The sequence below is a fragment of the Cryptomeria japonica genome, chromosome 3, assembly GCF_030272615.1.
Source record: "Cryptomeria japonica chromosome 3, Sugi_1.0, whole genome shotgun sequence".
NCBI lineage: Eukaryota > Viridiplantae > Streptophyta > Pinopsida > Cupressales > Cupressaceae > Cryptomeria > Cryptomeria japonica.
Window position 1 is genome coordinate 793,713,501 of NC_081407.1, and position 13,841 is coordinate 793,727,341.

The window sequence follows — 13,841 nt, forward strand, 5'->3', positions numbered from 1 at the left end:
ACATAAGAGATCGAAGGGACCACTGGAAATGGCATTTTAGAACGAGTCTCAAGATATTGCTGATCAACACATAGTGAGATTTCTCTGTACAAAGGGATTGGCTTTCAATGTTGTTCACTCACTCTATTGGCAACAAATAGTGAAAGCAATTGACGAGGTTCCGTCTTGGGCTTTGAGAGAGCACATAGCACCTCATTTGAAAAGAGGTGAAGTTAGTAGAAGAATCTTTGAAGTCCATAGGGGATTCGTGGGCTATCAAAGGGGTGACCGTTATTTTCGATGGATGGAAAGATGCAAGAATTGGCCATTGATTAATATTATTGCAGTGTCCCGCTAAAGGAGAAATGTTTTTGACAACGAGGGATTGTGAAGGGGAGGTGAAGGATAGTGCATGATTTTTCTAACATTCTTATGATAGCAATTGTGGAAGCAGGGCCTCAAAACATTGTTCAAGTCTGTTGACGTGTATTTTGTACACAATCATACACAAAATAAAATACCCAAGGGTACCTTATCCTCTCTTGAATAAAGTTTCCGAATGCTGAAGATATCGCGAAAAGGATCAATCGGAGAAACTTCAAGGTTCTTTGATGTAGGGTCTCTACGTGTGGACAAGCTCCAGTGGTATGATGTGATTTGCTGGGATCACAAGGGGACTTACATGTGATGATTGAACTTCCGATCTGCTTTGCTGGACACAGGCTCTGACTAACTTGGATTTGAAAAAAAATGAAAAAAAAGGATAAGGGCGAAGAGAGGATCTAATCCTAATACTAAGAATGTAGGAGCAATGACTTGATTTTTGATGAAACTCTAACTAGATCTTGTTTTGACATCAATGGAACATCTACACAAGACTAGTGTGATCTTCTAAGGGAAGCTTTATGATGTTCAAATCATCACCGCAGGCATAGATACCATCCAAGTTGATGCATATCAATGAAGAGGCAACAAATTGAAATTGAGCTTAAGCTGAACGATTTCAGTTGACTACACAAGGCAAGTCTGCAATCAACAAACTGCTAGTAGTATGGATATACGAATTCCACCATCAATCAATCACATTTCCTCCATTCATCTAATCATCTACCATCTAAGATTGAAGACTCAACAAGAAACCATGCAAATTGCAAGAAACGACACACTTCACCATTACTTCAATGAAAATGGAGTTTGTTTACAATCAATGGCAACAATTTCTTGCCTTGTCCTCCTATTCTACTCTAATTGCTATTCTATCAATTTCTAACTACTCTCTATCTTCTAACTCTCTAGCTATTGCTAATTAACCTTTACAAATGAAATGCCTGGGCTTATATAGTGCCCACAATACAATTTGATGGCTTAGATCAATTCGAGATCAATGGCCAAGATTTTACAATGAAAACCCTAATTAGGGTTTGTTACAACCATTACATAACATTTAATGCTTGACCAATGATAAAATTGTATTGCTTGGACACATGTCCCCTCTAGAAAAATCGACCAATGGATAGCCAGGGTAGGTACATCAGAGTTTGTGCCACCTTCCATGAGTTAAGTACATTGAATCTGGACATGCTGAGATGGACCTCACTGATTGGAGACGTGATGACTAGGATGCCACCTCATCTGACACTTGTAACTTTGGTAAATATTCAACTTGATGTTGTTGAGAAGCTTGCTTTAATTAATTCATCTGGAATTATTTGCTTCTTCAACGAGCCCTTGTTCTAACTCCTTGTGTCCTTGATGTGCAGGATGATGATGTACCTCGCCTTGGAACGTTGGATTGAAAGAGGTTGCCCATGTCCTTACTTGATCGTCCTGGGGAAGATCGTCCTGGCGAAGACCGTCCTGGATCCGGCTTGATTTTCCTTGAAGAGATCTCCATTTGATGCCTACACAACATTTCAAAATTAGTACCATGATTTTGCAATATATAACATAGATTAGATTAATTTTTAGGAAACTTCATAATAAATCCTTGAGTTATTATTTCCTAAAAAACAATTGGGCTACTGGAATTCAAAATTCAAAATTCAAAATTTGAAGGCTATGACGATCAACAATCAAAATCAAAACTATAAATCCATATCGCCATACCTCTCTTGAGAGCTAACTCTAGAATGCAAAACAAGGAATTTGCCTAGGCAAAATCAAAATTAGATGGCTTCAACGTGATCTCCTTTAAATGAACGATCCCTTTATCAATTCATCACCCTTGAGGATATCTTTGACGTGGTCTTTGGCAAGTTCGCCCAACTTGAGACTAAGCTCGCACTCCTTTGATGATGTGTGCGCCCTCCTCTTGAATGACAATTTCGTACCTCCTTTGTATTCTCCAAATCGCATGCTAATGAAGGATGTTAAATGATGATTTGAAATGAATAAACCACCTTCCCTTTATAGGTGCTTACCTCTCATCATTATTTAGGCCGACTTTGTGAAAATAAAGCAAATTAAACGATTTTTTGATAAATAACAAGGCCGACTTTTATAAACCAAGCGCTCCCTTTGATTTTTTTTTTTTATTAATTAATTATTAATTATTAAATGCCATCGTTCTAAATTAATTTAATCAAATTCGATTTTCACAAGGCAAAAAATAATTAATATTTAAATGCAATATTTAAATGCTATTTTTAATTAAATTTTCAATCTTATCGAATTTTCTAGCATTTAAATAAATTCAAAAATGTGTTTGAGCGCCAAAATATTTTGAAGATGGAAAGATACGTACCTCATCGCCCTGGTCCCTGACTGAGGGACAGGAGCGATCTACCTTCTTGGTCTTGATTCGTGCAATTTTGACGTCCAAAGTATTTATTTCCACGTTGAATTAGACATTTTCGCTAGGTCCTTCAAACTAGATCGACTTGCATGTGTGCATGAGTGCCTTTGGATGTATTATCGCCCTGGTCCCTTGGAGAGGGACAGGAGCGATCCTTGTCTTCTAGCTTGAAATTCATCGTTTTTTATTCTAACTCTTCGTTCCTTGCCTTCCAAATGGCGTTTTAGACCTTGTGCAATTTGTTTTGCTATGATCTTTGAAGGATAACATGTGTCTTGGCAAATATCGCCCAGGTCCCTTGGAGAGGGACAGGAGCGATCCTCATAATTTCTCCTTGACTTGGCATCTTTAATCTCTAATCTTCATTGTAGGGCGAATAATAACATTGTTTGTTCATTCCATGCTTGTCCCACTTGATTTTTTTTTACAAGGCATTTAGACTTTAGAAAGATTATCGCCCTTGTCCCTTGGAGAGGGACAGGAGCGATCTGGAAGCTCTAGCCAAAATGTGTGATCTTTCAACTTTGATTCTTCGTTCATTGCCTTTTGAAGGACGTCCTTGATCTCACGTGCACTTGCCTTGACATGCATTTAAAGGATCATGAGTGTTTTAATGAAATCGCCTTGGTCCTTGTCCAAAGGACAGGAGCGATATGAGTTCCTTGCACAAATTGGTAACACTTTGACGTTCAAAACTCTTGCATATCATCTTCAAATGACACCTTATACCTTGTGTGACCCCGAAAAACCCTGACTTGGCATGAACTTGAAGGAAAATGAAGGATCCCATACAAATCGCCCTGGTCCCTTGGAGAGGGACAGGAGCGATATAGCTTCTGTGTTCAATTTAAGGATCTTTTAACGTTTGAAGTTTTTGTATATCACCTTCTAATCATGCCTTGGACCTCATACGACCTTGCAAAACCTTGACCTTACGTGATTTTTGAGGGATTTGGCTAATATAATAAACATCGTTCTGGTCCCTTGGAGAGGGACAGGAGCGAACTTCAAGTCTTTGGGTTCATGCTTGCGTTCTCCAACTTGCAATTGTCCTCATCGTGTAAAACGTAGTCTTTTTGATCCCCTTGGTCGCTTGACACTTGCTTAACTTTTGAAATCTATGCCTTTATGGAAATATCGCTCTGGTCCCTTCCTGAGGGACAGGAGCGAATTAGATGTCTTGGTACAAATCCTTCATCTTTGGCAATTTTTGATTCTTTGCGCTTGATGGAGATGTCTTAAAATGTCTTCACCACCTTGTTCTTCGTCTTGGAGTGCCTTGAATTTGGAGGAACGACAATATAACCATTATATCGCCCTGGTCCCTTGGAGAGGGACAGGAGCGATCCTGCTCTTGTGGGCTTCATTTTACTTTATCACCTTCAAAATTTATCTTCGATGGTCTCGCCATACTTCATTTCATTCATTCATGCCTTGAGATCGGTTGTAACTTGGCAAGAAAATCATCTATAACAAAAATCGCTCTGGTCCCTTCCTGAGGGACAGGAGCGAACTTAAGCATTTTGGTCCTTTGATGGCATTTGGTAATCTTCAATTTATCTTCAATGAGTTCATTTCACCTCCTTCCTTGCCTTCAAACATAAAATTGACTTGATCTTTGCCCAGATCGTACCTTATGAAGAATTTCGCTCTGGTCCTTCAGTGAGGGACAGGAGCGAATTTGACCTTCTAGGCAAAAACTTCATCATTTCATTGTTTTTGATCAAGTCTGGATGCTCTATCATGCTCATTTCGTCCTTCACCATGCCTTTGATGTCTCGATTCGTCCAAACAAGGTCAGGAATGGCTCAACTAAGCATTTTCGCTCTGGACCCTTGGAGAAGGACACGAGCGAAATTTGACTTTTCGCACTCTCTATCAGGATAATTTCTATGGAATATAACATTTAAGTATAAGAAAGAAGAAACATAGAAGGAAATTACTTTAAGTTATATTCCATATATACTTTCAGGATGTTTGAGAGTGGTTTCAGACCTCCAGGAGTTATATTGCAAAATCTAGTTTTTGGAGGTTTTTCAGTTTCCAGACTTAGTCAAATTTCAGGGTCAGGACATTCCAGACTTAGCCAAATTTCAGGATCAGGACCTCACTCAAGCCGGACTTGCTTATCCATGTGATCCCCTGGGCGACGTTCAAAATGCAAAGGCTAGCTAACAAAACCCTAAAAAACCTAAAGAACAAACCCTAAAAAGCAAAAAACATGGGTCCCCATTTGCAATGGGGCGATGTGTGAAAACGTCACAACAAAGTCATAACATACAATGTCAAAATTTGTAGAGCGGTTGGGTTATTTGTTGAGGAGTGTTGTTCACATTTTTTTTTGGACACCTTGTGCTGTTCACTCGCCCAACTTCATGCTACAAAAAAATTGTCACCAAAATTGATTGGATCAAATTGGTGTATGGCGAGGTCAGAGAGATCCAATTTTCATCACCAACCACTATGTGTCACAAGGAATATTCAAAATATTCTCGGAATTGGAGTTATTGAAGGTAAGTGAAGCTATAAGATTTATTTCAATAAATATGTTCTATTTTGGTAAAATTTTAATTTTATTTTGTTGTAAATTTTAATTTTGATTTTCAAATAAATTGTTGAGACTCGTTTTGCCTTTAACACAATTGTCTTGAGATGACTTGCGAAGGTTTGTTATGCACTATCTAAAATGGTCATATGCCCAAATTGGTTCATATAGAGGCAATTTAGCAGTACAAGGGCAGCAAAAACTAAGTGGATGATCCTAGATAAAATTTGGTGGGATCTTGTTGAATATCTTCTCAGTTTCATTAAGCCATATTGAGTATGATCTATTATACTGATATGGATACCCCTTTTGGTAGAGATATATGATGATATCGACTCAATGATTGAGAAGATGAAAACCATCATAAATGCAAAAGAACAAGATCTTGAAGAAACTCTATTCAAACAACTACACAAAATTATTGAAGAGAGATGGAACAAATTGACCATTCCGTTACATCTTCTTGCCTTTTCATTAAGTGTTGAGCTCTTTTTTAGTCAACAAGAATTGCCACATATAGAAATGTTGAAGTTAGTCATGGGTACAAGGCAACACTTCGTAGATTCTTCATTGATCTTGACATATGGAATGCAGTGAGGATTGAGTTCATGGATTTTGTATGGTCCAATGCTTTTAGCATTGATGGTGTTTGTGAAAGTGTAAGGTTATAGTTGGTAGTACTTGCATGGCCAATCATTCACCCACCTACCTGATGTGATCAATATTTTATCACAAGTAAGTTTTAACAAAAAATTCTTTTATCTTTTAAGTTTCATTTATATTATATAATTTAATTTTTTATATTGTAGAACTCTTTATCTTTCTAACTGTGTCCTAATAGGTTGCTAGTTCATGTACATTTGAGAGGAGTTAGAGCACGAAATCCTTCATCCAGTTAGTAAAGTGCAATGAACTACACTGAAAAATATATGGGACTTAGTGTGTGCGCATTCAAACTTGCACATCTTTTCAGATGAACAAAGTGGCTACAAGGAAGTGGGAAATCAAGCCAAAGCATATTGACTTGGATGCTTCCACTTCCCACCTTGCAGCACTTGATGTTGAAGATGAGCCAGCTAGTGAGCATGAGAGTGTCAGTGCCAGGCCACTGTTTGTGGTAATTTAGGAGTACCTACATAATCTAATATGGATGGTGATGATTATATTTTTGAAGAAGCATATGATGATGATTGATTAGTGATGGTCTATTGTTGATGTTTGACATTATTATTTTTTAATTTCAATACATAATATATATCATGACATTCAAGTTTGACTGATTGACATCGTATATATATATTATATACATATATACATATACATATACATATACATATACATATACATATACATAATAAAATCGTGGTTTTGTTTATTATACAATATATGATGCTATGTGTTGTATTCTAAACTTTATTACTGCTGCAAATACGTATATATTTCTGATTATTATATGGTTTTGTATGGACAAACCTAAAACAAAATCGACCCAATTTTTTTCTTTTTGATTGAATGCGTGAACCAAATCCCCAAACCCGAACGTAGACTGGTAACTTAGCTATCCAACAATCTATTTTAATCTATTGTTTTTGCCTTCTATTAAGATTAGTTATAAAGACAATTCAGTAGGACTTTATTGTCCAATTGATAAAGCTACTAGGTCTAAGTTGCAAATACTATTCAAAAAAGATAATGAAGAATAAAAATCATACTATTAAAATATCAGAAATCAAATTCAAAGCAGCTCACAACATTTAATAAAAAGAGGGATTAACCTCTTTGGTGATTCTTGTTTATCCAAAGTGCAGAGATATTGAATATCCTTTGCTGCTCTTGTGCATAGTTTTGAAAATCATGGCTCAACAAAACGTGGCAGACAATTTTGGTTCGGACTTGGTGACTCAACAAAAACTGACAAATTAAAAACAAATACAAAACTTGGGAAAACTTGGTGGCATAGGTGACTAAAGGAGTGAATTTCTTGGCTATGATATTTTTACGTGAGTAATTGACAACTTTTCAATCTATATCTTCAGTCTCAAGTATAATTTGCACTTGGTGCTAAGGGACACTTCTAAGCAATGTTAGTAGTAAGGGGGAGGATGGTAACACATAAACCCAGGGGCTTGCAACTCAAACTAATGATTCCGGAAAGTTTTGGTTTTTGTAATAACCTTCTTGCTCTTTAAATGAGGTTCTATAGGTTCATCCTATCATTAGTTGATTGACAAAAAGACATTACATAGAAGATTTGTCTTAGCAATAATGAGTTCAATTACAAGAGTCAACCATAACATATTTACAAAAAATCCCTAAACATTGGTAGAGTGTGACCAATCCAATGCCCAAAATCCAACATTTAATACTACAGCATTTAAGTAGGCGGCTATATTGTGTAAGGACAATTATGCTAAATGTAATGTATAGATCATTTAATATAAGTTTCTAAAACATAAATTAAACAAAAGTTTGTATGGAAACCAATGGACATGAACAAGTCATGCAAAACATGTCCATGTAACCAAGGGAGGAGCTGCCACCTAAGCTATAAGAGGAGAGCACCTAGTTTCCAAAACATGCACCACTGTTTGAAGGAGCGAAACCATATTCTGCAGGAGGCATGACTGCAATAGAGCTACCACTTACTCTGCTCATACTTAACCATCAACAGCGCTTCCTCATGAATCTAGTGAATGATTGTCTCCTTGTTTACTTGCCAGAAGCCCGACCAGTGGGTTTAAATTTTTCATGGGAGGTGCGGGAGGGCTTTCTTGAGATAGAGGAGGTAAGTGTCACGACCAGGTACCATTCATATATGCTACATGACAAAATCATTATATTCCACAATAATCTCTCTGTTACAAATCCCTCTCCACCCTTTTGGCCCTCAGGATAAGGATTTCCAATCCCCATTTCTGCATCTTTCCCTTAAAGATCTTTTGAGAATTTGACAAAGAATGCGAAAAAACAGCGTGTCGACATGTATTTTACTATTTTAGATTCTGACAACAAACTACAAGATTACAAATCCACCTTGGACTGATAAGAGCTCTGCTGACCACTGGGGTGTTTCACAATTTTCCATCTGGTGCATGCAATAGATGAATTAGAGCCATGTTCCATTTTTCTATTATTTATTTTGATTGGCAAAATTAGCCTTGGAGGTCATACCCATTATATTAAACTAGGGAAATACATTGCTATGGCTGGTCCATCATGGAGGGTCTGGGGTATCAAAAAACCCCACTGGAAATATACTACATAATCCCACATGTGCTAAACAAAAACCTCTAAGAGGAAATACAGATACTAATTAGATGCTGTTCACAATACATCTCCTAACCTTAATAGTTCTGCAACATTGATATTAACATATTCATTTAAATCAGACCATATTTGAAACTTGCTGCTCAAAGTTCCTCCTCTGTGCAGTCAGAGTTGTCATCCTCCACAGCAAAAGTCCAGTCTATTCCTGGGAAGTGGTGGATTTTGAAAATTGAATCCTCCATTTTGCTTGGTGCTTAGGGTATTGTTGAAGTCGGCGGCAGAGATAATGAATGATATCCACTGGCTGGAAGGGACTGTGTTGAATACTGGTCTTGGGCTGTTTATTTATTAATATGTATCTATTGTTGACATTTTCCTACGTTTATTTATTTTTGAAAATCAAATCAGTATAAAATACAGATTTATTTCTTTGAAATCATGATTTTTTTCCTGAATTTATTGCCCATCAAATTAGTTTTGAACTTTATCCTTCCTAAACATAAGCATGAACATTGTGACTTAGGTAGGAAACATCATTGGATAAGTTATTGACTTGGTGAGTATGGAAGGTAGTGGGCACCTTAACTTTTAATTAATAGGTTAGATAGTAGCACTCATGAGGTGGATCAAAGAAGTGTGACAGAAGATAGCATCAATTCCATTTGGAGAAGAAAATGGTTGGAAACATGACTGCTAGGCAGGAAAAATGCTCTCATGTAAACAAGGGAATATATTAGAATATAGCATACTTGCAAACATGAGAGGCATGATTATACAAATAATGATTTTTGGGGGCACCTGCAAACTGAAAAGGTGGATTCCACATATACTTGCAAGTCCTAGGTGAGTGAGAATACTCTTCCTCTAGGAACTGTAGTAAACAAGCAGGATTATATTGACACTAAAAATAGACATATCACAAAGAAAGAAAGAGAAGTTTGTGATGGTGTATGCTTTGTTTTTAAAAGAAAATAATTGGCTTTTTCTTTGCATTAAATCTTATATGTCTAAGGAGATTTTCTTCAGATTTTTTCAGAACAGCTTAATTTTGCAGTTTGATTTTAATTACAAAATGGTCATCTGAATTTTTTACAGAAAAATACAAGAAACTCTTGTAGAAATTGGTGATAAGGAGCCCTTATTTATTGGATCACGGGAATGGATTGGAGCTATTGAACTTAGCTTTGTTTTAGACAAACTGCTTGGTGTAAGTATGGTTTTCCATTCACATCATGTCTTTTTGCTTTTAGTGAATATATTTTAATCTAGATCTTTGTACTTGATTCAGACCATCTCTTACTGCCTTCTAGTTGGAGTTGGAAAAGATATAAAGGAAAATATTAAAGTAGGTATGATGTGTATACATTATCACTAGATCCTTTTAACAATAATTAGTCACACTAGTAGTCAGAATCAATGCTTGTCCATTTTATTTTCAGAGATGAGAAAGTGTACAATCATCATGATGCTTCTACTTGATGTGGAGATGTGAGAATAGATGAGTATATTTAAGTATTATTACTAGCACAAATTCAATATAATTTAGATTTAACCTCCGAGATTTTCTTATAGTTGAAATTCAACTGGCCATTGGAGAAATATTTCCTAGCAAAGCTAATTGTGGCATGATAGGAAAAGTGTGGGAGCAAGTCCTTTTAAACAGGGAAGAAGTTGACTTTGGAAATCAGGTTTCTATGGACAGATTTGTCCTTTAAAAGATTGCCAAACTTATATATAAAGATGATGGACTATATGATGGAGAGATTGCTCCAGAATTTTTGCCACATCGTAGAGGCCAGCCTTTCCTTTGACTATTCAAGAAAAGCAAATTAAACCTTGCATTTCCAGCTGGGCCTTAAAACACGAGCAATTTCCTTTGATGCTTCCAAAGCACTTCGAATAATTTCGTTTGCTCCCCTGAATGAGCGACTTAAGAGATGGAAGACTTCCTTTGACCATCCAAATGTGCGCATTAGGATTTGTTTATTTCCTTTTCCATGCTGAATGTGCACCTTAAGCCTTGAGGGTTAGTCATTGCTATGTCAAATCAGTGCCTTAAGGAATTGCGCTCAGCCTTTGCCCCCCAAGATGTGCACCTTAAGGAATTGTGCTCAGTCTTCGCCTCCTTAGATCCATGCCTTAAGGAAATATGTTTGATTGGGACCCACAATTTAAAGAAAGAAAAACGTTTGATTTATATGTGAATTTAGATAAACCAAGTCGGCCTTTAAGTCTTATTGCAAAACATTTAATGAGGTCGGCCTTGTGATGAGTTACCACACCCATTCAATAGCCTATAAAGGGAAGTTTGATCATTTCATTTGATCAAACTAAAACTATTTTTCATTGAAGGCAGCAATTCTTTGTTTCATACAGCGAATTCATCCTTAAGCAGGGCAATCTTAATCAAAGACAAAGCAAAGTCATTAGAGTGATCTGAATCGATCATCTTTCACAGCGAATTTGTCTTCAAGGACAGCTGTTTTAATTCTGATCAAGTATTGCCAAGGTCATCATTGCAAGCATGCACAGCGAATTCATTTTTGAAGGGCAATTTGACTAGGACTAAGGCAAAGACATTCAGGACATCAAATTGATTGCTACCTACAGCAAGCGAACTTTTGGACCAGTGAATTCTGGAAGTGAAATTATCAAATCCACATCAGCAACCTTGCAAATGTTGAGACATGGACCAGCTAGGACTCGAACCTAGGACCTTCCATACGCTGCTGAAGTGCTCTACCACTGAGCTACTGGCCCCTCTTGGACCAGTCCATCGTCGGTCCGGGTGTGGCTTATTTCCAACACCAACACCCCCCGTTAAGCCACACCTCTCGTGTGCTTGGGGCTCCTAGCCTGGACCTGGCTCTGATACCATGTTGAGACATGGACCAGCTAGGACTCGAACCTAGGACCTTCCATACCACTGAGCTCTACCACTGAGCTACTGGCCCCTCTTGGACCACTCCATCGTCAGTCCGGGTGTGGCTTATTTCCAACACCAACAGCAAACTCCAGTCATTGATCAGAAGCACATTCATTTAGAAGGGGAATTTTGTCAAGAAGCAACAAAGTAAAGTTCTCAATCTTTTTTGAAGCAATTCACAGGTCTGAAATAGGCTCATTTCAGGATGTAGACACAAAATCAGACTCAAGTTGATGAAAAATTAAGTCAAGAGGAGAAAATCAGACATAAAATCAGATGTTTCCACGATCAGAAAATTCATTTCCAGATTTAGAGACGCTAGTGGAAAGCTTGGTTAAGTACTTTTTACAATGTTTTGATTCAAGTTATGTTTGCCTCCAGGTTTGATGCAAGTGGAATGAGCATAGAAAGGAACATCAGCTCACATATAAGATCAAGGTTTCACCACATAAGCAGAGACAAGGACCCAAGGATTATATTGCAGCACTTCAAGCCTCAAGCTCGTGCAAGGTAGCTGATGGGATCATTATCACAGACTATAAAGCAAGAGTGGAAGTCATCTACATCAAGGGGAGAACAAGAAGACTCTAGGCTTGGAATGAAGGATTTCCATTGCATGAAGAAGATAAGATTGTACAGGAAAGACTTCAAGATGAATACGAGGATGGCAGCAAATGCAAAGAATATGATCAGCATGATGATATGCTAGCACACTTCCATTTCAACACTTTAGGTCTTAGGCTCATGCAAGGAAGCTATTCGAAGGAAAAGGATTTTACAAGATCACACAAGGAGTAAGATCAATGCATTCAAGGCAAGAAGAAGGATCAAGCATAAGCATCACAAGCAACACCAAGGCGAAATTCCCAAACAAGAAGATGAAAGTGAGATGATCCAGAAGAATTACTATCACACACTTGTGATGAGTTACAAGGATGAGCCAGTTGAGGTGGTGCCTAGTCATCACTTAGCAAATCATATTATTCCATGATGAGGTGTCTAGATTCAATGTACCTGATTCATCCAACAAAGAAGATAACTACTACATGGGCACAAGTTCGATGCACCTACCATCGTCTTCTATTGGTCAATTATTCAAGGACACGTGTCCCATAAAATTTAATTTTATCATTGGTCAAGCATTAAATGCTTTGCAATGGGAGTAACAAACCCTAATTAGGGTTTCTGTTGACGGGAATAATCATTATGTTATGTTGTTATATTATGTTGTGTTGTCGTCGGTAATAATGAGTTACGGCGGTCAGTCAGTTAGCCGACGGGTAGGTAGTTGGAGTCGCGACGGTTGTGTCGCACCCCTTCGGGTATTATATATGGTGTACCTTTTCTTCGAAGTAGGATCATGATAGTCGTGTCAAATGTAATGTTATAAGCACTTGTTGTACATGGACTGTTGAATTAATATAGAGGCTGGTTATTTAATATATTTCCATTATGTTCTGTGCATTTACGTTGTGCATTTAACCGTTTGCCCGAGAGGGCAAACATTTGGCGCCATTGCCTAGACGAACTCGGGAACGGAAGACACGGATGGCGCACAGACACAATGGGCCTACCCGTTGGTGAAGTAAACCCGGAGGCCGACGACGCGCGGACAGAACTTTACACAGGAGAAGACACGGCAACGCGAGAATTTTCAATTTTGCTCCAAGTAGCCATTCAGACCTACGTTAGACGAGAGACGGCGGAGGCAGAAATCCCACCAAGTGCCGTGTGGACAGCGCTGGAGGTTAGCCCGGCAGTAAACCGGTTGATGAACCACCTCCCCGGTTGCTTGCACAGGCATCGCTGGCACAACAAGCCCGCCTAGAGGAGATTGCCTAGGAAGAGCGACGACAACAAATCCTGCAACGCTACAAAGAGAACAACTGACAGGTAACGGAATGAGATGGCGCCAGGCCAGGAGGAAATTGAACCTTGTAATAATCCCGACACACTGCTGATATAAATTGTGGCCAAAAGGAAAAATAAAAATAAAAATAATAAAAGTTATTTTGTGTACATGGCGTGTGTTTGATGTGTATGGAAGTGACTTATGCCCAATAGACTAAATAAGGATAAAAATAAAAAGATACAGAGTGACGAATGGGAAGTGGCACAAACCGCGTTGAATCTCAGACAGCAGATAGAACGAAGGCGTAGGCTAAGGCAGCTTGCCGAGGGACGACTGGCCGAGGGGTTGCCCGAAGGGAACCCAGGAGGTGTCACGAAGGTTGCGGAGGCAGAGATAGACGGAGAGAACTACACTGTCTACACTGTTGTAGGGCTGCCAGAAGGAGTCACGGAGGGTGCCGAAGGAGAACTCTACAGTT

The 13,841-nt window shown here is 38.2% G+C and overlaps 1 protein-coding gene across 4 annotated transcripts in view; it reads left to right on the plus strand.

Annotated features, from left to right (window-relative positions):
* The window catches only part of LOC131075892 (probable Ufm1-specific protease), a 206,937-nt gene that overhangs the window by 103,777 nt on the left and 89,319 nt on the right, over window positions 1-13,841 (plus strand). For 2 of the 4 annotated variants that reach the window (XM_058012829.1, XM_058012830.1), the window contains exons 11-12: window positions 9,681-9,792; window positions 9,874-9,930. In XM_058012829.1, the coding sequence (XP_057868812.1) occupies window positions 9,681-9,792; window positions 9,874-9,930 (169 nt within the window). Of the gene's footprint in view, window positions 1-9,680; window positions 9,793-9,873; window positions 9,935-13,841 lie in introns of all 4 variants that reach the window. The other 2 variants (XM_058012832.1, XM_058012831.1) reach the window with 2 other exon arrangements.